Raw genomic sequence first — 24809 nt, 5'->3', positions numbered from 1 at the left:
CATTATATGTGCACAATGTCCTAAAATGCTGTCTAGGTAGGCAACTTTTATTTTATTTTCTATTTTCACGATAAAAGTGGGTTGCCTCACTAATGCTGTCATTAGTGTAGCAGTCAAGTCATTGCAATTCAACATATCTTTAAATATGAGGCTTTGTAATGTAACTGAAATATTTAGAAAAACCCACTTATTAATATTATTCCACAAAAATGTATTAATGCTGTGCCAATGTTTCCACCTGGCTATTATGGGATGGTATATTGGTGCCTGAACTTTTTAGTGATACAGCGTCAATACAGCAATCTCCTTGAACTAAAAACAGCTTTTTACCAAAAAATTTACTTCTCTATCATGATAATACAGGTGGTAAGATAGAAATGCAAATAAAGAGTTCATGTTCATTCTAAGATGTCCATAAAACCTGGTCGGAAAAAAACACATGATACTAAAATAATCAACGAAATAATGTAGGCTACATTACTGATAACAATATTAACTATCTCGTTAAAATATAATTCTGTAATTTTCCTGTTTTTCAGCTTAAATTATATTGTAATTCTGAGTTTTTACTTACAAAAAATGTGAGTATTTTACGGTAAAATTACATGCTATGCTTTCTCAAACCGTTTACAGTCTATTTAAGGAGATGCATTAGACGATTAGGCCTACTTTTTTCTAAATTTGAGCCAATTTAATTTATTAAGAATAAACTGCATTTTAATTAAGGAGTTGAGGTGCGAAAGATGTGGCTCTGCTCCTTCAGGCGCAGTTCTGAGCTGCGGCAGATAGGGGGCCTGTGCTCGCGCAGTCGCGGTCAATGAACGGACGGATCAGGTAAGCGCTGCTAATTCAACAACAGGTGAATGAATGACCGCCACCGAGGCTCTGCTGGCTGTTACATCCATTAATCGAGACCACATCAAGCAAATAAAGATGTGATTTGGATTGTTTTAGTCGGAGTTTTCTGGCTGTAAGTTGGGACGCGTCGTGGCCACTTGTCCAAGTTACTCCAGGTAACGTTAAATAAATATTAGCTGTTGACACTCACTAGCTAACATACTCTTTATATGACCTGGGAGAATATAAAACTTTACAATGCGGTTTAATAGACTATTACACTCTCGTTTGTTGTCACGGTTTGTTTCTCCTGAATTAGACTTCGTGACATCTTTTAATCTGGTCGACACGTTTAACTATTCTCGTCACTAAATCACTTTTAAAGAGGTCTAATGTTACCCATGATAAAGTGTCATTGTTTGTTTATTATAGGAGATATTCATTCATTTTAGGTTGTCCAGCTTAATCGTCGCAATGTATATTTTATTCAAACCGGTTTGTTTATTTTAGTGATATCTAAAAATACTTTTTCGGCATATAGCTCTTCTATATATTTACGTCTTATCCTATATTTATCTGTAAATATATATCTGTAATTAAAACACTTGTCTGTTTACACAACACGTGTCTGGAAATAGAACATTCAGCATCAGGAGAGAATTAATACTTACTATTCAACTGACAGATGAAAAAGATGACATCTTTGTCATTATTTACTCACTCTCATGTCAACCCAAACCTCCAAATGTGTACAACCTTCTTTCTTCAATCAAAGTTTGTGGATTTTAGGTGCCATTCTTGTCAATATGCTGACAGTAAATAATGATTGACAACTGTCCAAACAGAATGTGACTCCTGCAGTTCTGTACTCCAAAGTCTTCTAAAGCCATACAATAACTTTTGTAACAAACAGACCTATTCACTGAAATTTTGAATGAGAAGATTTGGAATATAGCACACTAGTCATATGAACACATGACACTTGTATGGTGAATCTTTAAGATGTTGAACTGGATTCATTATGCAGGGTATTCAGTTTAAATTTATACAGATCAGAACTGAAATGCTTTTCAACAGCTACAGCCAAAATGAAAAAAAAAAAAAATTTGCTACAAGTAAAAAAAAAAACATGCAAGTTAGCCGTTGGTCCACTCCACCCTTTAAGTATGCCAAACTGGTATCTAATGCATGTATATCATTGTTTTGTTATTTTCTCAATTAATGAAGCTTAAACCCATAGATCCGTGTTGATGACCTCATCGCTCTGGTGTAAACATTAGCTCAGTCCTTCACCTCCCCAGAGAGATCTCTGTTCCTACCTGTAAACCGATTCTTACCTAGCAACCCTTCTGCTTGTTTTCAAGGGTTCGGGTGGCAGGCAAGCTTCTAGCTTCTGAGTCTGTGCTCTTATCTAAAATATGACGCAATGTACTGTATTAATATGAAGTAAATTTCTGTTTTTATTTTTTACAGGTGTTTTTCACTGCACTGTTTTATAGTTAACTACATTTCCGTACAAATTTATGGATTATGTCGTGGCAGACACATTACCGGTTGCACTTTATTTTACAGTACATGTACTCACATCTACTTATAGTGTACTTACAGTGTATTTATCTATGAAAGTTCTGGTAATACAAGGTATCTACATTGGGTAGGGTTAGGTTTAGGAGTAGGTTCAGGGTTAGTACATAGTTATTACATAGTTATTGTAATTACTTTAATAAGTACATAGTATGTACATGAGGAACAGGACTGTAAAATAAAGTGCTACCCAATTACCAATACTTATTTTGCCAGTGTATAATTGTTGTTTTCTGTGTTGTATTCTATGGTGCTTCCTTAAAAACACATATCCCTTCTTTATTATAAAGAATTTTCTTTCATTGCAGCCAAAGGAGATCTTGCTTTTAGTTTGAATTAAGGTTAGTTTCTTATATTCTAAATTGCGTGTGATATAATTTTACCTGTAACCCTTTCCTGTTTGTGTGGAGTTTGTCTATACATTTTCCTGACAATATTCTTCTTGAAATATCACTTATGATGTTTCTTGGCACTGTGCATTTATTATGCCACCCACATTAACAACAATGACCGTGTAGGTTTATGTAGCCAAAGTCTAGAAGAACTTGCTCTGCAAGTATTTTTTGAATGCTGAGACTGTTGTATGCTGCACATAGCATTTTAAAAACATATAAAATACACCCACCATATACACTACTGTTTGAAAAAAAGACATCAAGCACACAAACCACTTTCTATTTAATATATCTGCTTAAATCCAGACTATTATAGCAGTGTATACAATTTTATATTTACATTCTGATGTTAATTACCTTTAGATATTTGAATATTAGCTTGCTTTTTTTCTTGTTTCTTTTTAAATAAACAGTAATATTGTGAGATATCATTCAATTTAAAATGATTGTTTTTCATTTGAATATAATTTAAAAAGTAATTTATTCCTGTGATGCCAGTAGTCTTCGACGTCACAGGATCCTTCAGAAATCATTTTAAAATGTTGATTTGGTGCTCAAGAAACATTTCTTATTATTATCAATGTTTAAAACATTGTTGTGTAGCTTTATATATTTGTGAAATATGTGATACATTGTTTCATGATACTTCAAAATAGGAAGTTCAAAAGAACCGCATTCTCACTTTTGATCAGTTTATTGTATGCATGCTCAAAAATACCCTTTCGTCGTGAACTATATGTCAGTTTTTCACTTTAAATAATCATTTGCATCATCAAAACAGATACTCAATATAGTAACCCATAAAACGTGTGATTTGTTATAATGCACTCATACATGCTACTATATGTCAAAAATTCCCTAGAGTCCTGGTCAGTTTGCACACTAAATGCATGTTAATACCAAATGTGTATTTTCCTCCCTAGGGTCCGAGTGTCTGAGACATGTTGTCAGGGGAGGAAATCTTATGCAGCACCCAGCAGGTGATTGCAGGGCTGGAGGCTCTGCGTGGAGAGAACCGCACGCTGCTGGACAGCCTGCAGGAAACACTTCAGGGCCAGACGCCCAGCGAGAGCACTAGCCTGGAGCAGGAGAAGACCAACATCATTTTAGAGTCTCTTGAGAGGATTGAACTGGGCCTAGGAGAGGCGCAAGTGAGCAGTGCAGTCAACTTCATTCACTTTCTGTCTCATTAAGAGCCTTTCCATTCACCTTAGCTGTCTTTTCCCACTCATCCAGGTGATGATGGCGCTGTCAGCACACCTGGGCTCTTTGGAAGCAGAAAAGCAGAAGTTGCGTGCTCAGGTGCGGAGGTTGTGCCAGGAGAACCAGTGGCTGAGGGACGAGCTGGCCCGGGCCCAGCAACAGCTACAGGAGCGGGAACAGGAAGTGGTTACTTTAGAGGAGCAGAACAGACATCTGCAGTTCATGAGCAGCATCCGCAAGTACGATCATGAAGAGTCGCCTATGGTAAGGGTTCATCTTGAAAACATTCATATAGTTAATACATTCAGGTTTATAGGCTAAATGTTTGTACTAGACTAGCTTTGTGGATATGGGTTTTTGTTTGTTTGTTTTAAATAAGAAAATGGCAAGTTAAATCACCCCTTAGTCTGGATAACCATTGGGGGCGCCACAGATGCTCTGGCAACCAGCTCCATCTATTCCTCGCTCTTCTCAACTTTTCTCAAGGGCTTGTTTTGCCATCTCTTTCTCTGCCTGCCTCTCTTCCTCCCTCCTGGTACTGTGCCCCTGCAGGACTGTCTTCACTTAAATCTGATTAAATGGCCATACCACTTCAGCTCCTGTTTTTTCACCACTGTCAGGAGGTCATCATATGGCACAATGGCCCGCCAAATTTTGTCACGTACTTCTTCGTGAAAGATGTGATCTCTGTAGGAAATGCAGATGAGTTTTCTGAAGCATCTTGACCTCCATGTTCTGTACTTTCTTTTCCAGTTCAGCTGTAAGTGTCCAAGTCTCACAGGCATATATAAATATGGACATGACTAGGGAGCGCATCAGTCTGATCCAGATGGTCTTTAATTATATCAGGGCTGATCCTGGCAAGTATCTCAGGTTTGGACCCTGCACCCGTGACCGCCAATCTTGATTTCAGTGGTTGTTAGTCATCAGTTTAGTCTTTTCTGCATTGATCTTGATGACCATCTTGTCAAGGTGCTCCACCAAGTTAGCCAGCTCTTCTTCCTTCCCTGCCAGACCCTTCTCTGTCTTTGGTAAAACATAAGTTTTTGATTGTCCTGCCGCCTCATGGTCTTCCAGTGCATCAGCCATGATTCTTTCTATAAAGATGTTGAAGAGTGTAGGGGAGAGCAAGCACCCTTGTCTTACTCCAGCTGTGGTTCTGAACCAGTTGCCTATGTTGCTGTTGAAGTAAGGTTTTTTATCATTTTCAGGTTGGCATTGATGTTGTACTGCTTCATGGTGTCTCATAGTGCTGCATGCCATACTCTGTCGAACGCCTTTTTGAAGTCCATAAAAATGTTGTAAAGGTTTTGCTTGCTTTTTCGCCCTTGCTTTGCGTTGGTCAGGTTATTTTTTGCTCATATTATTTTTTAATGCAGTTATTTCTGATAAATCATTTTAAATATATATTTTTTGTGCAAATAGGACAATCACAATTTCTTTTGACCCTCTAACTTTAGCACTCTGTATTCTAATTCTATTCTTAAAAAAACTTGCGATCTATTCATTTACCATTTGTTTTCTTAAAAAAAAAGCACTAGCTTTTCTAATATTTTAGTATTATGTCTATTTGGTTTCTTTTTATTTATTATATAATTAACAAAAGAAAACTAAGCTTCTAACACTAACTTGCTCTATTCTTTTTCTATTATGTTTTCTTCTTTCATTTATTATATAATAATAATTAAAAAAACACCCACCTTTTTGACTTGAAGGCCCCCCACTGGCCACAATATAAATAAATATATTTCCGTATTTCTACAGTAATTATGCCAAAGATGCTTGATTTCAAGCTTTATTTTAATTAACAATATCTAGGAGTATTTATATATTAAATTAGCCATGATTTATTAGATTAATCAAGCTGTATGACTGGACACCACTGGTAAACTCATGACATGCTCATGCTGTTTGTTTCTTACAGGAGGATAAAGATTCTGCTTCAGGGAAGGGGTCCCTTGATGATCTCTTTCCTTCTGAAGAAGAGGAGCAATCACACAGTACGACACTCCTCACAGACCACAGCTGTTCCCTTACACGTTTATTTACTGAGTTTTTGCCATGTCAGCTGTAAGAGCAAGCAAGGGTTTGCTTTAGGACCGTGTTAAGTTTCAACCACAGTTAGTATTTACTAGAACCAAAACTAGAATTTTAACTTCTTAAAAGATTATCTTGATAAGTTTTATTGAGGTCAGGGAATTGAGAAATGCGACAAGATTGGTTTGAACACATGACCACCACAGACAGCTCATTCTATCGGAGCGTGTATGCATGTGTCTCAGCTCTTCTCTTGTGTTTGCAGTGTCTCAGCCACACAGTAGTGCTGCCGCTGCTGCCCAGCAGGGAGGATATGAGATCCCTGCCCGACTCCGAACTCTCCACAACCTGGTGATCCAGTACGCCTCTCAGGGCCGCTATGAGGTGGCCGTGCCGCTCTGCAAGCAAGCTCTGGAGGACCTGGAGAAATCCTCAGGCCACAGCCATCCGGATGTTGCTACCATGCTCAATATCCTGGCTTTAGTGTACAGGTCACACATTCATTTAACCTTAAGTGTAAATATAATTAGTAATCTGTATTGCATTATAATTTTATTAAATCCATTAATATTACGCTTTACAGGGATCAAAACAAATACAAGGAAGCGGCCAATCTCCTGAATGATGCGTTGGCTATCCGTGAGAAGACACTAGGCATGGACCATCCAGCGGTATGTACTGTTTGAAGATGGGATGTGTTACTGTTGTAGTTTGCTTTGCTCTTTTGTTTCCTTTTTTTATTTCACTGAAAAGTCAATAGTCACATATGCCATCTAAATACATCAGGTCCCTTTCTTATTCATGTTTGTGTTTGTAGGTGGCAGCTACTCTAAATAATCTGGCTGTGTTGTATGGAAAAAGAGGGAAGTATAAAGAGGCAGAGCCGCTGTGTAAAAGAGCTCTGGAGATCAGAGAAAAGGTACTGACATGAAAAGAGTGAATGGTTTTCCCACCTGTCCTTTCTATAACAACTGTCAGATCAGATCAACTTACCTGTACACTACTGTTCAAAAGTTGTTGTTGTTTTTTTTTTAAGAAAATAATTTCATTTAGTAAGGATGCGTTAAATTGATCAAAGGCTTTTACATTACATATGTAAAAAAATCTATTTCAAATAAATGCTATTCTCCTCGGTAAAGTATTGGGTTTGTAGAGCAAAAAGTTGTGGGTTCGATTCCCAGAGAACACACATACTGGTAAAAAAAAAAATGTATACCCTGAATGCACTGTAAGTTGCTTTGGATAAAAGCGTCTGCTAAATGCATAAATGTAACTGGAAACGTCTGTTTCTAGCCAATTAGCATATATATATATATATATATATATATATATATATATATATATATATATATATTACACACACACTCACCTAAAGGATTATTAGGAACACCATACTAATACTGTGTTTGACCCCCTTTCGCCTTCAGAACCGCCTTAATTTTATGTGGCATTGATTCAACAAGGTGCTGAAAGCATTCTTTAGAAATGTAGGCCCATATTGACAGGATCGCATCTTGCAGTAGATGGAGATTTGTGGGATGCACATCCAGGGCATGAAGCTCCCGTTCCACCACATCCCAAAGATGCTCTATTGGGTTGAGATCTGGTGACTGTGGGGGGCCATTTTAGTACAGTGAACTCATTGTCATGTTCAAGAAACCAATTTGAAATGATTCGAGCTTTGGGTCATGGTGCATTATCCTGCTGGAAGTAGCCATCAGAGGATGGGTACATGATGGTCATAAAGGGATGGACATGGTCAGACACAATGCTCAGGTAGGCCGTGGCATTTAAACGATGCCCAATTGGCACAAAGGGGCCTAAAGTGTGCCAAGAAAACATCCCCCACACCATTACACCACTACCACCACACCACCACAGTGGTAACAAGGCATGATGGATCCATGTTCTCATTCTGTTTACGCCAAATTCTGACTCTACCATCTGAATGTCTCAACAGAAATCGAGACTCATCAGACCAGGCAACATTTTTCCAGTTTTCAACTGTCTAGCTTTGGTGAGCTCGTGCAAATTGTAGCCTCTTTTTCCTATTTGTAGTGGAGATGAGTGGTACCCGGTGGGGTCTTCTGCTGTTGTAGCCCATCCGTCTCAAAGTTGTGCATGTTGTGGCTTCACAAATGATTTGCTGCATACCTCGGTTGTAACGAGTGGTTATTTCAGTCAAAGTTGCTCTTCTATCAGCTTGAATCAGTTGGCCCATTCTCCTCTGATCTCTAGCATCTACAAGGTATTTTTGCCCACAGGACTGCCGCATACTGATGTTTTTCCCTTTTTACACCATTCTTTGTAAACCCTAGAAATGGTTGTACGTGAAAATCCCAGTAACTGAGCAGATTGTGAAATACTCACAATTGCTTAAATCACCTTTCTTTCCCATTCTGACATTCAGTTTGGAGTTCAGGAGATTGTTTTGACCAGGACCACACCCCTAAATACATTGAAGCAACTGCCATGTGATTGGTTGATTAGATAATTGCATTAATGAGAATTGCATAAGTGTTCCTAATAATCCTTTAACAACACTAATTTGTGGAGATTGACCTTTTTTACATTATTTGTAAATTGACTGTTTACGATAAATAATTTTGCACACAATTTATTAGCTGTAATATCATTGTGTTGCCACTAGATGCCTGTATAGCCCTTTGTAACAATCCCTAGTATCTAAAACATTGAACATAATTTACACATAAATCACACATAAATACATTTTATTACATTTGGATTTGGATACATGTTTAGATATTATTAATGGCTACTTTTTGTTTTTATCTGTTGTTTGTAGTTTCAATTGTTTTGTTGTTGTTGCTTGAAACGTTGATTTAAAGTGTCAGTTATTGCATTACTATTTCAGTCAACCCTATAAATCCCTTTGTTACCCCAAACAACATATAAAAGCCTGATCAGTGGCATAAAAGTAAACAATGCAGCTACTTAATCCTTTGCTACTCATTAACGCGTGAACTTCCACTTTTAATAATGTGACACTCTGCCCTCTATGTGAATGACGCTGTTCCCATTAAGTACTATTAGAAGTGATTTAAATGATTCAGCATTTCGACTCCTCCGTAAGGATGCATTAAACTCGACAAAGCAGTTTAATAAAGCATCTATTGATCTTATGAATTAGTGAATTTTCCTATACCAATATTTTTTAATTGGCTGTTAAAGTTTATACGGGAATATTACATGACAGACTGATCCTTTAACAATGCATTGCCGCAAAAATGCACACCTTTTGAAAAAAAAAATTCAACAAGATTTATCAACTGCCACAAATACTGCCTATACAAAATACTGATTTTGTGCACTTTATTAACTGTACAATATTTTTAAATTGGCCTTTGATCTTAGCTTTATTGCATGGCAAAAAAAAAGCCTTGTCTTGCCAAAGCACTGGCAGAGCCCATTGATCTAATGTCATTGATGAGCGCTCCAAATACAAACTTTGCACGCAACAATCAGGAAGCAATTAACAGCGCTCTGCTGTGGCTGGTGGCACCCTAGCTCGCCTGTCTAGCTCGCCAGTGCCTAGAAACGGCACTGAATGGAAAAGTCATGGAGGCTGTAAATATTGTTGAGGCCTTGGAGTCAAAAAGGTTGAGAACCATTGGTCTAGATTTAAATATCTTGCCTATCTTTGTCTGTTGACAGGTGCTTGGGACTGATCACCCTGATGTAGCTAAGCAGCTGAATAACTTGGCCCTCCTATGCCAGAACCAGGGCAAATACCAGGAGGTGGAGCAGTACTATGAACGTGCGCTGCACATTTACCAGAGCCAGCTGGGTCCAGACGATGCCAACGTAGCCAAGACCAAGAACAACCTGGTTAGGATAGGAAACAAGTATCTTGTCAAATGCTAGTGTTTTTTAATAAATATTATGCATGTTATATAATATACCATTCATTTGCCCTTCAGGCCTCCTGTTATCTCAAGCAGGGCAAATACAGGCAAGCTGAGGCTCTTTATAAAGAGATTCTGACTCGTGCTCATGAAATGGAATTTGGCTCAGTGGAGGGTAAAATCAATTTAACTTCTGCCTTCAGAGGAATTTTTATACACCGTAGTTTAACCTGATAAGCATACTTGCCCAATGGTAAATTAATATTTTCACATATGTATACTGTATATAGGGGACGGCCGGCCGGTTTGGATACACGCAGAGGAGGGAAGCTCTAGACAGGTATGTTTTCAGTCCAAATATGCATGTTCTATTAGGAGAAATAGCTATTTAATGTACGTTTTCATTTGTGTGTGTGTGTAGGATGGTCTGGGAAGTCTGAAGCGCAGTGGGTCGTTCACCAAGCTCCGGGAATCTATAAGACGAAGCAGTGAGAAGCTTGTTCGGAAACTGAAAGGAGTTGGAACACAGGAAACAGCCCCTCGAGCTGCTGGGTAATGATATACTGCTTCTTGTTCAGCTGTCGTCACTTTTTATGTAGAAGAGAGCCATATTTTTAACTACTCATTTATTTTTAAACAGGATGAAAAGAGCCAATTCTCTAAATGTGCTTAATGTGGGTCTCAAAGAAAGTCAAGAGGCTGCTATGGTAAGCGTTGAGTCTTTGCTTTCAAATTTGCTCAAATATCTTATATTCACTAAGACTGCATTTATTTGAGCAAGTATTTGATCATTTATTTTGATACAATTAAATGTAATATTGTAAAATGTTTTCTATTTTAAAATGTAATTTATTCCTGTGATGGCAAAGCTTAATTTTCAGCATCATTACTCCAGTCTTCAGTGTCACATGATCCTTCAGATATCATTCTAATATGCTGATTTTTTGTAATTGAAAACAGTTGTGCTGCTATATATTTCTGGTGGAGACTGATATATTTTTTCAGGATTCTTTGATCAAAAGTTACAGTAAAGACATTTATAATGTAAATGATAAAACAAAAGATTACTATATCAAATAAATGCTGTTCTTTTGATCTTTATATCATCAATTTAATGTATAATTGCTGAATAAAAGTATTTTCTTTTAAAAATAATTTCTTACAGTAATCAGGAATAACAGATGGTGATTGAGAATGTTTATTGGATAATCGAAGTCTGTTTTGTCTTTTCAGAATCCCAATAGGCTGACAGATGCACGGGGTCTGAGTTCAAGCACGCAGAGTTTAGCACGCCGTGCGTCTCTGAGCGGTGACAGCTAACTTTCAGACATGTCATATGACATCAGGAGATGTCAGCCTCACATCTGGCTGGTCTTTAATGACTGCAAAGATCATATTTGACGAGGAACAGTATGTGACAATGAATGCACACACTTCAAAGCAGTCTGTCAAGGGGCTTCTGGAAAAGGAGAGCACACTTTGGCTTTACAAAAAAAACATTTTACACTGTAAAATCTGTTCCGTCTACAATTTTCTTTTAAATGCCTGTTTTTATATAAAATGTCACAGATATGTATCATTTATTAGACTTCAAAGATAAGACCATTACCGCAGTCTTAGGCAAGGTGCAGTTCTTTTAATGAAAGTGCGATCTCATTTTATTGCTCAGCAGAATTTTGCAGGCAAAATCTAGTTATTTCAATAGGAATCAGTGCACTCAGGACTTTTGTGTACTTAGGTTTCACTATTCAGTTTATTCACACAAATTTGCTACACTGACCAACTGAAAGCCTTTGTTGTGAAAGTCTCTATTTTGTAAGCCTAGGCCCTGCTTAATTTTTCCCAAATTTTACTAATGTGACTGCACCTTACCACTGTTTACTTAGAATATTGACCCATTCCATGTCCTCACACTACCATGCAAAACAATTATAGTATTGGAATTTAATAATTTGCACTTAAGGAATAGTTCACTCAAAATTTTTAATTCTGTCATTAATTACGCACCTCAGCAAGACCTGACTAGAAATCATGTTTATATCACGTTTGTAATGGCTTTTATGTTTATGTCTCGTCGCTCCGGCCAGATAGGGCATCACAGTATGACAAGGGGCGTAACATTCTTGAGGTATTCATCCAATCACAACGCACTGGTTAGCTGGCCAATCAGAGCACACCTCGCTTTTTAGATCGATGAGCTTTGTAAAAATTGTTTCAGAATTTGGGCATAGAAGTGAAATATGTATATGAAATATACAAATATGTATTTTTTTTTTTTTTACCTTAAACTGCATAAACACATTTCATTACACCAAATAATGTTCATTATAGCAGCATCATACAACCCATTTAAATTAGTCATTCTGACATCAGTGGTTCAACCGCAATGTTATGAAGCTTTGAGAATACTTTTCGTCCACAGAAAAAACAAAACGACTTTATTCAGCAATTCTTGCAGGGTCAGAAAGCTCTCTGATTTCATCAAAAATATCTACATTTGCATTTCGAAGATGAATAAAGGTCTCTTCTGGAACAACATGAGGGTGAGTAATTAATGACAGAATTTTCTTTTTTGGGTGAACTATCCCTTTAAATCTTCAAATGGCTTCTAAATGCCCTCAACTCAAATATTCCTAATGAATGGTAATCCATGATGTTACATTCCAAGATGAATCCAAGACAAGCTGTTGTACATACTAATTTGTATATTTCTGAGATAATATCAACCAACTGTGGTACATATTTGTGCCTATAATATAAGGGACTTTTGATTTGTCAGTTTCAAGCACATGTACTTTACATTTCTGCATACTGTGCTGTTGCTTTAGTTTAAGCACTTCTCAACACAATATGAAGAAGGATTTTCCACGCAAAGAGTTTCAGGGCACAAGGCTGATATACAGTAAATAACTTGAATCTTAGTTACTGAGAGGTTAGCCATCAAATGAGCTAAACAGCTGTACATTCTATATTGTTGAATCATGTTACATATTCTGTGAGCTTAGGGAGTATATTTACATACTGAACGTTGCTGATAAACCAAATAAAATTGTTCTACCTCTGTTAAAATCAACGTGTGTAAAAAGTGTTTTCAGATAGTTTGGTGGTTGACGGCTGATAAGGCCCAATCAATAGCTGGTTTGCAACTCCTGGTGACCTCCAGTAGTTTCCTCTTAATTCAGTGTGCTTGTGTGCCCTCTGCAGCTGGTTTTGAGACAGCATGTGTCTCTTCAAACAGTAAAGAACACCACTGGCTAAAGAACAGCATTTATTAAGGCTTCTTGTTGTAGAAAACACCATATTAAAGAATACATATATACACATCTCCCAGACCAGAGAGTTTAGGCTTGTTGAGCAATCTGAGCAATTTTCTGAAGCATGTCTTCAGACTGCAGCTGTTCCAGGGTCAGCAGGGACAGACCCAACTGATCCTCCTGCCACACAAACATGACACAAAGACTCTTAACATAACATGAATAAAAACATGCACCTCACAACCTCATCCCTGGAAATGTATCATTGCACTTTTGCTTTTTTTATGTGTGTGTGTGTGTGTGTGTGTGTATATATATATATATATATATAGAGAGAGAGAGAGAGAGAGAGAGAGAGAGAGAGAGAGAGAGATCATTGAACAGGCTGAGGAAGGTTATTGTGGTTACCCGTCTGAAGGGCTGGGCCATCTGTCGTAGAAAGTGCTTGGCTAACTGCACAGTCTCATCAATGGTCAGATTTAGGCTTCCATCTGTAAGGTGTTCCTGAATCCAGCGGGGCAGCTTTCCTCGCTTATCCGCTCGTGCGTAACGCTGAGGGAAACACAAGAATTAACTTAGAAAAAAATGAATGCTACCTTCTCATGGTTTACTTACCTTATCTGCAAAGATCATCAGGCCGTAGTCTGTTTTGCCTCGGATGGCTCTTCCCACACACTGAGCTGCGTGGCGCATTGCATCAAACGTCAGGAAGTCATTTTCACGGATTTGAAACTGATCTCTGAGGTATTCCAACCGTGCCTAATTCAAGCAAACAGGTCAGGATATTCTTATTCATTACAGAATATGTTGGAAATCTTATAAATGAGAAATGTATTCAGGATCAGGGAGAAAAAGCTCTACAGACCTTGAGGATTCGACTTTGGGTGTAAACGTATGGCACTCCAAACATGATAACGGCACGGCCAAAATGATGAACTGGGGTCGGAAAGAAAAACTGATGAACAAATGTTTACACTTAATTGTTTTAAAGAAATTTTCTAATTATAACAAATTTTCTGCAGGTTTTATAAAAGTAATATTAAGACTTTCTAAGAAAATCTTAGAAATAAATGGAAGGGCACACAAAGTTTGTTTCTTTTTGTACCTCAAGTAAACTTATCTTGATTTAAGAATGTTTATGTGTTTGTACTGGTAAAAAAAAAAAGAATAAAAATATAGAGGAATATATAATTTTTTTTTTTTTAAATTTACATGCAACATTTAACGCCATGACGACTTTCTACTCCAATTTAAAACTTTTCTAAGGCCTTCAATTATGGCAGTGTGAGTTGAGTCTTAAGACCAGCAGAAAACCTGTACAAAGAAAGCTCAAAACTTAAAGAAGTAGTATCAACCAAAGTCAATCCCCTCTGACACTTTCCCTCTTGCCACTGAGAGCAGAATTGCTCCTCTTCCGTTCTCACAGGCCTGAAAGTAAAAGACAATAAAAGTGATTAACATAGGGAACCTAAAATAAAGTCAACATTACACAACACGATTACAGAAAATTGGTTTAGGGAGCATTAAAACCCCAATGTTTATTGACCTCTTGATACTTCTCCAGGGCCATGCTGGTCTCAGCTGCATCCTGGGTTTCTATGAAAATGAGCTTGTTTCTTTGGATGTTCTCAAGGATGCCCTACAAAGCATGAGAATGAGTTATAAATATCATAACAACAATTTCAGTGATTTGAGAAGGAATCAAGTTGTCTCTTCATACCTGTTCATACCATGAAGCCACAATGTTCTCCATGTATATGTAACTGGTGAAGAACGCAACGATCCCATCAGGAACGATGGCAGACATTTCCAGCAGGAGGTTTCCATAATTTCGGATCACAGCTATGGGATGTATTTTAAATAAAGAGGTTATCTTTTAACTCCACTAGCGAAATAAAATGATTAATACAAACAAAAACACAAAACAACTCGCCAAAATCTTCTCTGGTCTCAAACTTGGAGGTCATCGCTACTTGATCATTCCCTCTGCCAACTATCTGAAAGTTAGCAAAATATAATAGTTTAAAATAAATGGTTAAATATACACACACATACATACATACATACTCAGTTCCCCTTAAGCAGCTTTGGCAGCAGAAATACAAAAAATATTTTTGCTTAAATGGGGGGGTTTACAATAACGTATAGTCTAAAAGACTGAAAATCACTGATTTAATGTGTTTTTAAAAGATGTCAGCCCAGTATATGTTCATTCGAAACTCTCTATTAAATATGTAAATATTCGCATAATTGCCTTCTTCAAATAGTTAACTACAAAGGGTGGCATTGCGAGACATAACTCACAAGAGGGCACAGACAGGTTCGTGCCAGTGTCATGGTGAAGGATGCCATTGTGACTGGGTGGAAATCAAGGATACGTGGGTAGATGTCCAGCGGAGAGAGTGTCTATTCAGAGAGAGAATCAAAAATGAGCTCAATCAAATCATTGCTAACTCAAAATAGAGAAGCTTCTCAAACAAAAAACTGTGGAGTGTGTCTTACACAGATGGCATGAGTGCTACAGTGGGATTACAGTGAAGAGATTAGTGAGCAGTGTGTGTGTGTGTAATCTAATATTCCTGGAAAGATGGGGAATATGGATTGAGGAGCACTTCTTACCCCTGATGTGATAATGACTGATTGAAAGCGCCCAAACACTGGCTTTATGGCAATAGAGGGGTCCATGCAACTGTATAGAAAGAATGCAAAATTAGTGACAGCTAATAAACTAAATTAAAAAGATATTTAATAGAAACTGCATAAGAAACTATTACTATGAGCAGAATTAAAGCACCTGAAGTGAAGAACAGGATTTGCTATTGTTGGTGTTCTATCTTCAAAGGGCTCAATGATGATGGTAAAGCCTAAAAGAGAACGATCACACATAAGAACTCGCTTTTGCAGGAAATCATTAGTAGATTGAGGAGAGTTTGAGATATTAGCAGTGCTAAGGTGTGGTCACATGACTGAAATTTCAGAAAGATTTCACGGGTCCAAAAAAAAAAATAATAATAACAAATCCTTGTTACCACCTTGAACCCATTGCAAAATCTGATTAGGGAAACAGCTCACATGCAAAATTCCTAATCATACATTTCTCTTTTGGAATTGCTGGAATTATCCTGTGCAAATTTGCAGAATGACATTTTATGTGACCACAGCTTTATGATGCTTTGTTACCTTTGCTGTAGGTGCTGACAAGTGTGGCAAAGTGTGAGATCAAGGTAATGGCTGAGAAGTCAGCAATGTCTGCGATCTCCAGCGTCCTCAGCAATGAGCGCAGCCGCTCTGCACAAAATCTGGAAGTGGATTAAATATACATTTAGGCTGGGTGAAAATGCTGCTTCATTACTTAATAATGACCATCAGTACTTCCATTATGGGACCGCAGACTTCAAAATCTCACCTCAGGGGTTTACGGTCAATGCAGACCTTCTCATAGATGTCTTTGAGGAACTGAGGGGCACTCTCTTGCACCACGTGATGGATTCGCAATCGTGCCTTCAGGTACTCCAGGAAACGCTTTATAAAGCCCACAAAGTGCTCTGCAGTGCGAATGCTGCCAGGTACAGCCTCTGTAGTGAGAGTCAGATATACCAAATATATCTGGATACTTAAGCCACACTTAATGATCCAAAATTTTATGTATCTATTTAAAGCAAAGTTATCACAAAATAAGTCTGTTAGGTTTCAAACCTTAGAACAGACATTGTATTTTTATTGTTTAAATCAACACTAAAAGTATCTGGACATTTCTGGATATCAAACAGGGAGGATGACTTCATTCATCAGCTAAAAATGTCCTTGGGATGAGTTGGTTGAAAACCATCACCAAAATGCGTAGTTTAAACTTTGTGAAATCTAACATTTGTTTGCAGATGCCACTTGGTTTATATAATGCAAAGACAGACATTTTTGTGTGACTCGCATACTTTAGGGGTTGTTAGAGATGATAAAACTGACCTTGAAGGATTTCATCTGGCAGAACTGGGTTGGACAGATAGATGTCAGTTTCTCTGGCGACATTCGCTTCTTTAAGACCTTCAACTAATCTCCTGTATTCTTCTCTGAGTTTGGCAGCATCTGTTTCCTTAATTCTTTAAAAGAATACAAACAGATGACTCATGTAGTAATAGATAATACTAATGAATTCTCTCTTGCAGTATTTTGTCACACCTGCTAATGGTGTTTTGCAGGGTTTCCACATTAGTCTGACAGCGATCGAGAGTCCTCCTGGTAATGTTGACGCTCATGGAATCAATGCACACATTATCTAGAGGGAGCAATATCAGGATAAATATCCAAGATCTGGCCACATGATATGGGTGATCATGACAAGTACTCAGCTACTCACCGATGTTGTGAGCCTCGTCGAACACAACTACAGATTTCTTTGCAAGCTCTTTCGAGACCAGGTCTGCAATTTTTGGATCAAGTAAGTAATGGTAGCTGTACACTACAATGTTTGCGTGAAGAATCTAAAAGAAGAAACGTATGAAAGCATCAACAATCAATTGTGTGCAATAATCAATAAATTGCGTATTAAATCTAGCAAGTACTCACTGCGTAACGCGCCAGGAAGTACGGACACCAGCCTTTTCTACGCCCAAAGTCCTTCAGATCATCCAAGTTATATATACCAGGGGGAATGGGCACCTGTCTGCCTACTGCATCAAATTCCTGCATACAGACAAATGATTATTTAAATTAGTGCTGTCAAACCATTTAATCACGATTAATCACATACAAAATAAAAGGTTTTGTTTGCATAATATATATGTTCTGTGTATATTTATTGTGTATATGTAAATACACATGCATAAAGTATATATTTAGAAAATATTTACATGTATACACATGTCTATATTTATATTCATAAAATGTATATTATACATAAATATATTTAATATATAAACATTTTTTCTGAAATATATACATGCATTTGTGTGTATTTATATATACATAATACATATACACAGTACACACACATATTATGTAAACAATTATGGATGCGACCAATCACAATTAATCATTTGACAGCACATATTTTAATATCAGTTAAATAATATACATTAAATAGATTTATATTTAAATTGAATGTTTATTTAATGGTTTTACTATGCAAATTACAATATATATATATATATATATATATATATATATATATATATATATACACACACACACACACACACACACACACACACACACACATATATATATATATATATATATATATATATATATATATATATAAAATAAAATAACAATAAATATTAATCATTTTAAAACGTAAATATTTTACAATTATTTTCACATTGTAAAAATGTTCTTCTAATGAACAATATTATTATATATTTCAGAATAAAACACATACAGGGATTCAGGCCTTACACAAATTGTGCCAGAATTAGAAAAAAAGGCCAAATGCTACAGCAAATGCTTGAGAAATGCTTCGTACCTCAAAGAACTGGCAGACAGGTTGACTTGGGTTACTTTGATGCTGCGCACGAATATATGATGCTGTCAGACTGTGACACTTTCCATCTACTTCTTTTCCAAAACGCAGGGAGCTCACCTGTAATCACACATTCCCTTTCACTTCATGAGTTCACCTACACAAAGAGATTTACTGAACCCACACGCAAATCTGCTCATCTAGCAGCTTCTACCTCAGGATGAATGCACAGGTTTTTCCGGGAAGAAAGTGCCAATGCAAGGAAGTCATTTTTCACTCCTGTTTGCTTTGCATAATAATCCATTAGTTTCCTTAGCTCCTCCACAACCTGACATGAGAGCAGAGAGGTTACAGAAAATAAATATTTGATTAAATGGTGAAACACATATTTGAAAAGAAATAAAAAAATAAGTCATGAAGTATGCAATGGGTTATAAACATGGATGTAATGTTGAATGAATACCTTCTCTATCTCAGGCACTGTGCGAGAACAGTAGACAAGCTTGGTGACTTCTAAAGGGTAAGCCTGCCAGTGATGAAAATATAAATCACATTATATGCAGTTATCAGACTCTCATTATAGTGATGTTTCAAGTCATTCAGAAATCTCTCACCTTCTGGTAAGCAACAATGAGGGAAAGAAGAGAAATTGTTTTTCCTGTTCCTGAAGGCATCTCAAGAACTCCATGACCCTTTGCAAGATAATAAAAATGGGGAGATAGTTGTCTCTCAGTTAATAAAAGGCTACAAAAACTGCATTCATGATTGATTGATTTAACTTTATTATCCTCCAATTTGGAAATTTTCCTAAGGCTTCTCATTAATAATAATAAGAAACCCACACACACATACACACAAGTTATACACATAATTAATATAACAACAACTATTCAACATATAATAAACGTAAGTTCTAATTTTCATATGAGATGCTTACACTCAATTCCATTCAACGTTCTAATTGTCACTGGTTTAATTCCAAAATCAATAATAGTGCTGTACTTTATAAAGTAACTGAGAATGCATTTTAAACCCGTTTTAGATTACGTGTTGCACATTACTTTTGGCACGGAGTGAAGTCATATTAACTGGCCTTGATGTTAACATATTAACTTACATACATGACGTTACTGACTTAATAAATGGATTATAACACACCTTTGCGTCCAGCGTCCTCTTCAGCTCAAGCATGTACGAGTATTGTTCAGGATAAATGTAGTCATACGGAAAGTAGACTAATAAGCCCTCGATATTCAGCCTAAATGGATGAAAGAGGCATTAAAGCAAAAAACATTTGTTTAATAAACAGCGGTTTGGACAATGGCCAATGAATCTGCACATTTGCACTGCTACTAGTCAATATAATGAAATTTGACAGTTTCACTCACTTCATGTTGGCTAATGGTAATTTGTAACACTGGGGTGTTTCGGGTGGTCAAATTTCAAACATTTATATAGCATTAATTTTAACTGTGATGTGTATTTTACACAACAGACTTCTATCGAGTTAATAGCCACAAAAGCTGTCGCAGTCAATAGGCGTAAGGTATTTTGGCTCTGTGATTGGTTGTTTGCTTGAAAAACCCTCCCCAGTCTGTTATCTTATTGGATGATTCGCATGTCAATTCATCTTTGCAGCGGAAGTACATTAAGTACCGTCGGGGTTAGACCTAAATACTAGAAAAGAAGTCCGGACTAAGCTCTCGCAAAAAAAGAAAGAAAAAAATCTGCCATTCTGCCTGACTAGTTGTAATTTTACTACCATCAGATATTTAAGCAACAATAAATACATTTAAATATTAATAATAATAATAAGTTTAATTTTAGTAAATACCTTAATCAAATTTATACAAATCTATACATGTAAATATATATATATATATATATATATATATATATATATATATATATATATATATATATATATATATATATATATATATATATATATATATATATATATATATATATATATATATTCCATTCCAAACATTCCATTTTAAATAAAACAAGAAAGAAAGAAAGAAATAAATAAATAATTGTATTATTAAAACAATAGAGGCATGTCTTTTCATATTTTATTTACATGATCATTTTATTTTATATATTACAATGCTATAAAATACTGAAATGTAACATCCCATCAAAGATAAACCTTTACAAAGTGATTTCCTTTGCACTCATAGGCAGGGAGAAGAATATTAGATCACCTAGATCTGATATTTTACATATCTGCATAATATGTTTACTCCAGTGGAAGTAAATCAAAACTCCATTTTGGGTCATTACTTGATAATAGTGACCTACATTGACTAAAAATGATACTTTCTGAACTTAATGCAAAATATCTGACATTTTCCATAAAAGTTTACTTCATAGCCAAAATCACAATTCCTTTCCCTGCAAAGCATATCTTAATAATTAATAGCAAATATAAAAATAAACAAATTGTTGGTGCTTAAATATTTTACATCTCCAGTTAGCCTAGAATGACCAAAACCCAGCATAAACACTGCTCTTGTTATGTTATCAGTTAACAATGTTGTGCTATGACTGGATCACCTTGCGGATATTAATAGATTGATGGATTGTATTTATCAGTCTGTCGAAGCTGTAAAGATTATTGCCTGTTTGATTTAATTGCATGTGGATAAAAATGTGCCATAACTCTGCAGCATCTGTGGCACAGCCAGCTATTGCTAATCCCAATTCTTTCATTGTCCTCTGAAACAGGCATAATAAGATGGCAGGGGTGTATATATTACAGTATCTAAAAGAGTCCCCTTATATCTCATGTCTCTCTTCCGCACTCTTATAACGGTCCATGATCCTAAGAACATCTTCCAAAATGGACGGTCCCAGGTCCAGGTCCAAACCCATAAGAGACTCAGAGCGTGATATGCTGGGAGAGATAGCCGGAGATTCACAGTGTTCGCTCCGCAGGTCCTCATTACTAAGCCCTGCATCAGAGTCCAGACTCAAGCCTCTTTTTGGCTCCAGCGGACCGCAGCCTTCCGACATGGAGTCATCCGAGGAAGCCTCAGATAAGGAGCCCGTGGAAGGCACCAGGTGCGGTAGGACTGCAATGGAGGCGGAGAGAGTGAGGTCACGACAGGGATCCCTGCGCTTCCCAATCCCTTCCTCACACACAGACATGGAGCGCTGCTGCATGGGACTGTGATGGTGATTCTGCTGCTTATGAACAGGGGACGGCTGCTCGTCTAAATGCAGTCGTGGGGGTTTAGGAGGAGGCTGCACAGGAGCGATGAACACCGGCATGGAGATGGTGGTTTTGAGGAGAGAATTGTGTTGTGAATTATGACTGCGATGGTAAGTGTGGCTCTTGCTGTTCACATCGCAGATCTCATCCATTCTTTTGTCAATGCTGTGAGAACGAGAGCTAGGCGTTTGATTGAGGGTTGGAAGCATATTGAGTTTGCCTTGCAAGAATCCCACATCACCAAACATGTCCCCTTCACCCTCAGGCCCGACATGGGCACTGTGACGCACATCACCCAGCGGCGGGCTTATCATGTCTCCTGAAAGAACGTCCCGTATTTTCTGTTTCTTGCCTCGCTTTGGTGTGGATGTCTTTAAGTACATGGGTGTCTTGGCTGGCATTCTGTTTCCCAGTATTTTGTGTCTAACGTCTGATGATGTTTTTCGCAGAAATGGAGAGGAACCTAGTCCTCAGTCTGATATTAACTCTTTCATACGTTTGGGTTGGTTTGTCTCTTTTATTTCACTTCTAAATTTCCCGGTGGCTGCTAGAAGCGACGTCCTTTATGTCTGAAACTCTTCAGAAGCTCCTGGAATGTATCATCACAACTGCAGATCTGAGGAACAAACAGAGAAGAAAGATTTACACCCTGTGAAACTCAAGAGTGGGGTTGCAGAAAAGCTCAAATGTTTAGTGTGCAATTTCAACGATGAAGAAAGCAACTCTGTTTTTCTTCCCCCCAGAGAGGAGAATAAGATGTTTTTTTTCCTCTAGTCTTTGCAGCTACTTACCTATAAATTACAAACCCTCAGAAATGTCAATCTTTCCACAACATGTTGGATTTTCTAAAGATATAATAGCTAGGATGTTATTTGCGTGCATGCCTCTATGACAATATTATGAAACTGCCCCAGAACATTATTGGCAGTAGAGATCGAGACTATAAATCCCCACTTCTGTTCTCCTTTGAACTCTAGCCATTAAATTACATCCCCACCGACGTGTGTTATTGTATTCAACGTTTTAATGAAGTGTGAAGATTGCACAACATTTGGAAACCTTCCCTTCACTGAACAACAGAATAACATGCAGCAAAGATGCATTATTCACATCAAGTGTCCCTGAAATATATAAACATTTATCTCTTTTGAATAATGAAATCTTATGTTCTCAGTATTACAGCACAGGACAACTGTGAAAGCTTACTTTATACATAAGAAGATAGATAAATAGATAGATCGATAGATAGATAGATAGATAGATAGATAGATAGATAGATAGATAGATAGATATACAAAAATATATGTTGAATGTTTAAAAGCTGTGTTCTGTAAATGGAGAGAAGTGATTTACATGTCTTATATGACATCTGTCCTCATGACCTTCAGAAAATCACTTGGACTTGTTACACTAACACACTCCTGTTATATAATGGTTAAACACTGTTAGTCCTTGAGATCAGCCAATTCCCGGATTTCCCTTCTAAACCACATGGTGTCATTGCTTTAACATAACTGAGACTTTAGTCTACACCCACCATGGGGTTTCGAAAGTGAGAGGCTTGGTTATTATTGCTTTTTGTTATATTTATTTGAAATTGCATAGTTTTCTGTATAACCAAATGAGAGAACACTGTGGATGACTAAAACCTTGATTAAGTATAATAATTAAAGGTTTTTACAGTACACCAAAACCCTGATTTGTGCAATGAAAAAGCCATTGGACAATACAGTTTTATATGTATGTATACTGTAAACAATGTTCTTATTATTATGTCATAATATTCTGCTATATCCATTTAACTTGCAAAAATGTCTGTTCTTTTACATTCTTTTACATTTTAAGAGTTCTGATGTCGGTTTCTGTCACCAGAAATTAAATTAAAAGTTGTCCAAAAAAAAAGTACAATGAAAGCTATAAACTGAAAAATTCAAGCAGTAAAGTTTTCAGTGTTATTTTTTCTATCGAACAAATGACAATGTATTTGATTCAACAAGCAGCCTAATCACTATGGCTCATCACGACGAAATAAATCTCAGCACTGATGAGTTTAGTAAGTTGAGATTTAATTTATAATATTTAAAACTACAGGTGAAAGTATCTGTACTTGCCTTTGATGCCTGCGTTGAAATCCCTCGTTTGTTCTGGTAGGTTATTCCGGGGTGTTAGTGGATAAGCTGTTCTCGTTAGGGTAGCTCTAAACCTCTTAAGCGCGCTGAAGCTGAGGGTGAAGAGCTGCAGAAGGGCAGGGACGATGCTCGTGAATGAGCAAATCTTTGGCAGGAGGAAGGCAGGAGGACGCCTAAACTGAGTCTGCGCGCGCGAACACACACACACACACACACACACACAGTAGGCTACGGCGTCTATCTGTTTTAAGTGTTAAAGTGCGCACTTGACATTATGCTCCGTTTGTGCTCGCTTCCTCCATCAGTTATTTCTTTGTAATTAAAGGGACAGTTCAAAAAACACTTTAAATCTATTAAAATATATCTTTAAAACTCTTATGGCTTTTTGTCATCTGTTTAACATACACGCACACATACACAAACAAACAAACAAACACATTATTTAAAAATATAATGTCAACTCTTTTTCATGAATGAAAGTAGCCTGTGGTGACCAAGTTTAAGTCAACAAATTCTGTTCCTTATGTTTTTATAGTGGTTTGTTGTCCTCTTTTAAGCTTGACAGCCCAGTCCCCATCCATATCCATTATAACATTCTGATTAATTTCTCCCTTGGTGTTCTTTGGAAAAACCAGAGTTGGATAAATTTTGAAATTATATGCCAATGACTAAATGATAACAGAATTTTCATTTAGTGATGAGCTTTTCCTCTACCTTCAGGCCACTCAGCATAGAAAGTATGACAATGTTTTTTCCCATGCTGATGCTGCATTGACTCATGGGATAGACAAGCCCTACCCTGTCGTAGATCTGTCTCAATAATAGT

At 37.0% G+C, this 24809-nt stretch overlaps 3 protein-coding genes across 4 annotated transcripts; 1 reads left to right on the top strand and 2 right to left on the bottom strand.

Annotated features, from left to right (window-relative positions):
* The first annotated feature begins 731 nt into the window (after nt 1-731).
* klc3 (kinesin light chain 3) lies at nt 732-13035 on the top strand. Of its 2 annotated transcripts, XM_026282322.1 has the most exons (14): nt 732-1013; nt 2730-2762; nt 3740-3967; nt 4053-4283; nt 5944-6019; nt 6322-6547; nt 6640-6727; nt 6874-6975; nt 9732-9905; nt 9998-10097; nt 10213-10262; nt 10344-10474; nt 10563-10629; nt 11156-13035. In XM_026282322.1, the coding sequence occupies exons 3-14, from the start codon at nt 3758-3760 to the stop codon at nt 11240-11242; spliced, it is 1542 nt and encodes a 513-aa protein (XP_026138107.1). In that variant the 5' UTR covers nt 732-1013; nt 2730-2762; nt 3740-3757; the 3' UTR covers nt 11243-13035. The 2 variants fall into 2 exon arrangements, with proteins under 2 accessions (XP_026138107.1, XP_026138105.1); XM_026282320.1 differs by lacking the exon at nt 2730-2762.
* Nucleotides 13036-13177: 142 nt separating this feature from the next.
* On the bottom strand, nt 13178-20179 carry ercc2 (excision repair cross-complementation group 2). Its single transcript, XM_026282314.1, has 23 exons — nt 20023-20179; nt 19793-19892; nt 19249-19326; nt 19098-19160; nt 18849-18962; nt 18638-18754; nt 17740-17856; nt 17531-17654; nt 17353-17449; nt 17140-17273; nt 16583-16751; nt 16357-16475; nt 15971-16040; nt 15796-15865; nt 15481-15582; nt 15110-15173; nt 14897-15018; nt 14723-14815; nt 14532-14604; nt 14042-14112; nt 13792-13935; nt 13585-13728; nt 13178-13356 (listed from the first exon to the last, which is right to left on the bottom strand). Exons 1-23 carry the CDS (start codon nt 20025-20027, stop codon nt 13264-13266), a joined length of 2283 nt encoding a protein of 760 aa, XP_026138099.1. The 5' UTR covers nt 20028-20179; the 3' UTR covers nt 13178-13263.
* A 519-nt stretch (nt 20180-20698) lies between these two features.
* On the bottom strand, nt 20699-24230 carry zgc:154093 (CRIB and BORG_CEP domain-containing protein). Its single transcript, XM_026282313.1, has 2 exons — nt 23966-24230; nt 20699-22470 (listed from the first exon to the last, which is right to left on the bottom strand). Exon 2 carries the CDS (start codon nt 22253-22255, stop codon nt 21419-21421), a length of 837 nt encoding a protein of 278 aa, XP_026138098.1. The 5' UTR covers nt 22256-22470; nt 23966-24230; the 3' UTR covers nt 20699-21418.
* Between the last annotated feature and the right edge of the window lie 579 nt (nt 24231-24809).

This window comes from Carassius auratus, chromosome 15 (assembly GCF_003368295.1).
Source record: "Carassius auratus strain Wakin chromosome 15, ASM336829v1, whole genome shotgun sequence".
Taxonomy (NCBI): domain Eukaryota; kingdom Metazoa; phylum Chordata; class Actinopteri; order Cypriniformes; family Cyprinidae; genus Carassius; species Carassius auratus.
Note: the sequence above shows the minus strand (reverse complement) of the source record. Positions and strands in the feature narration are given on the sequence as shown.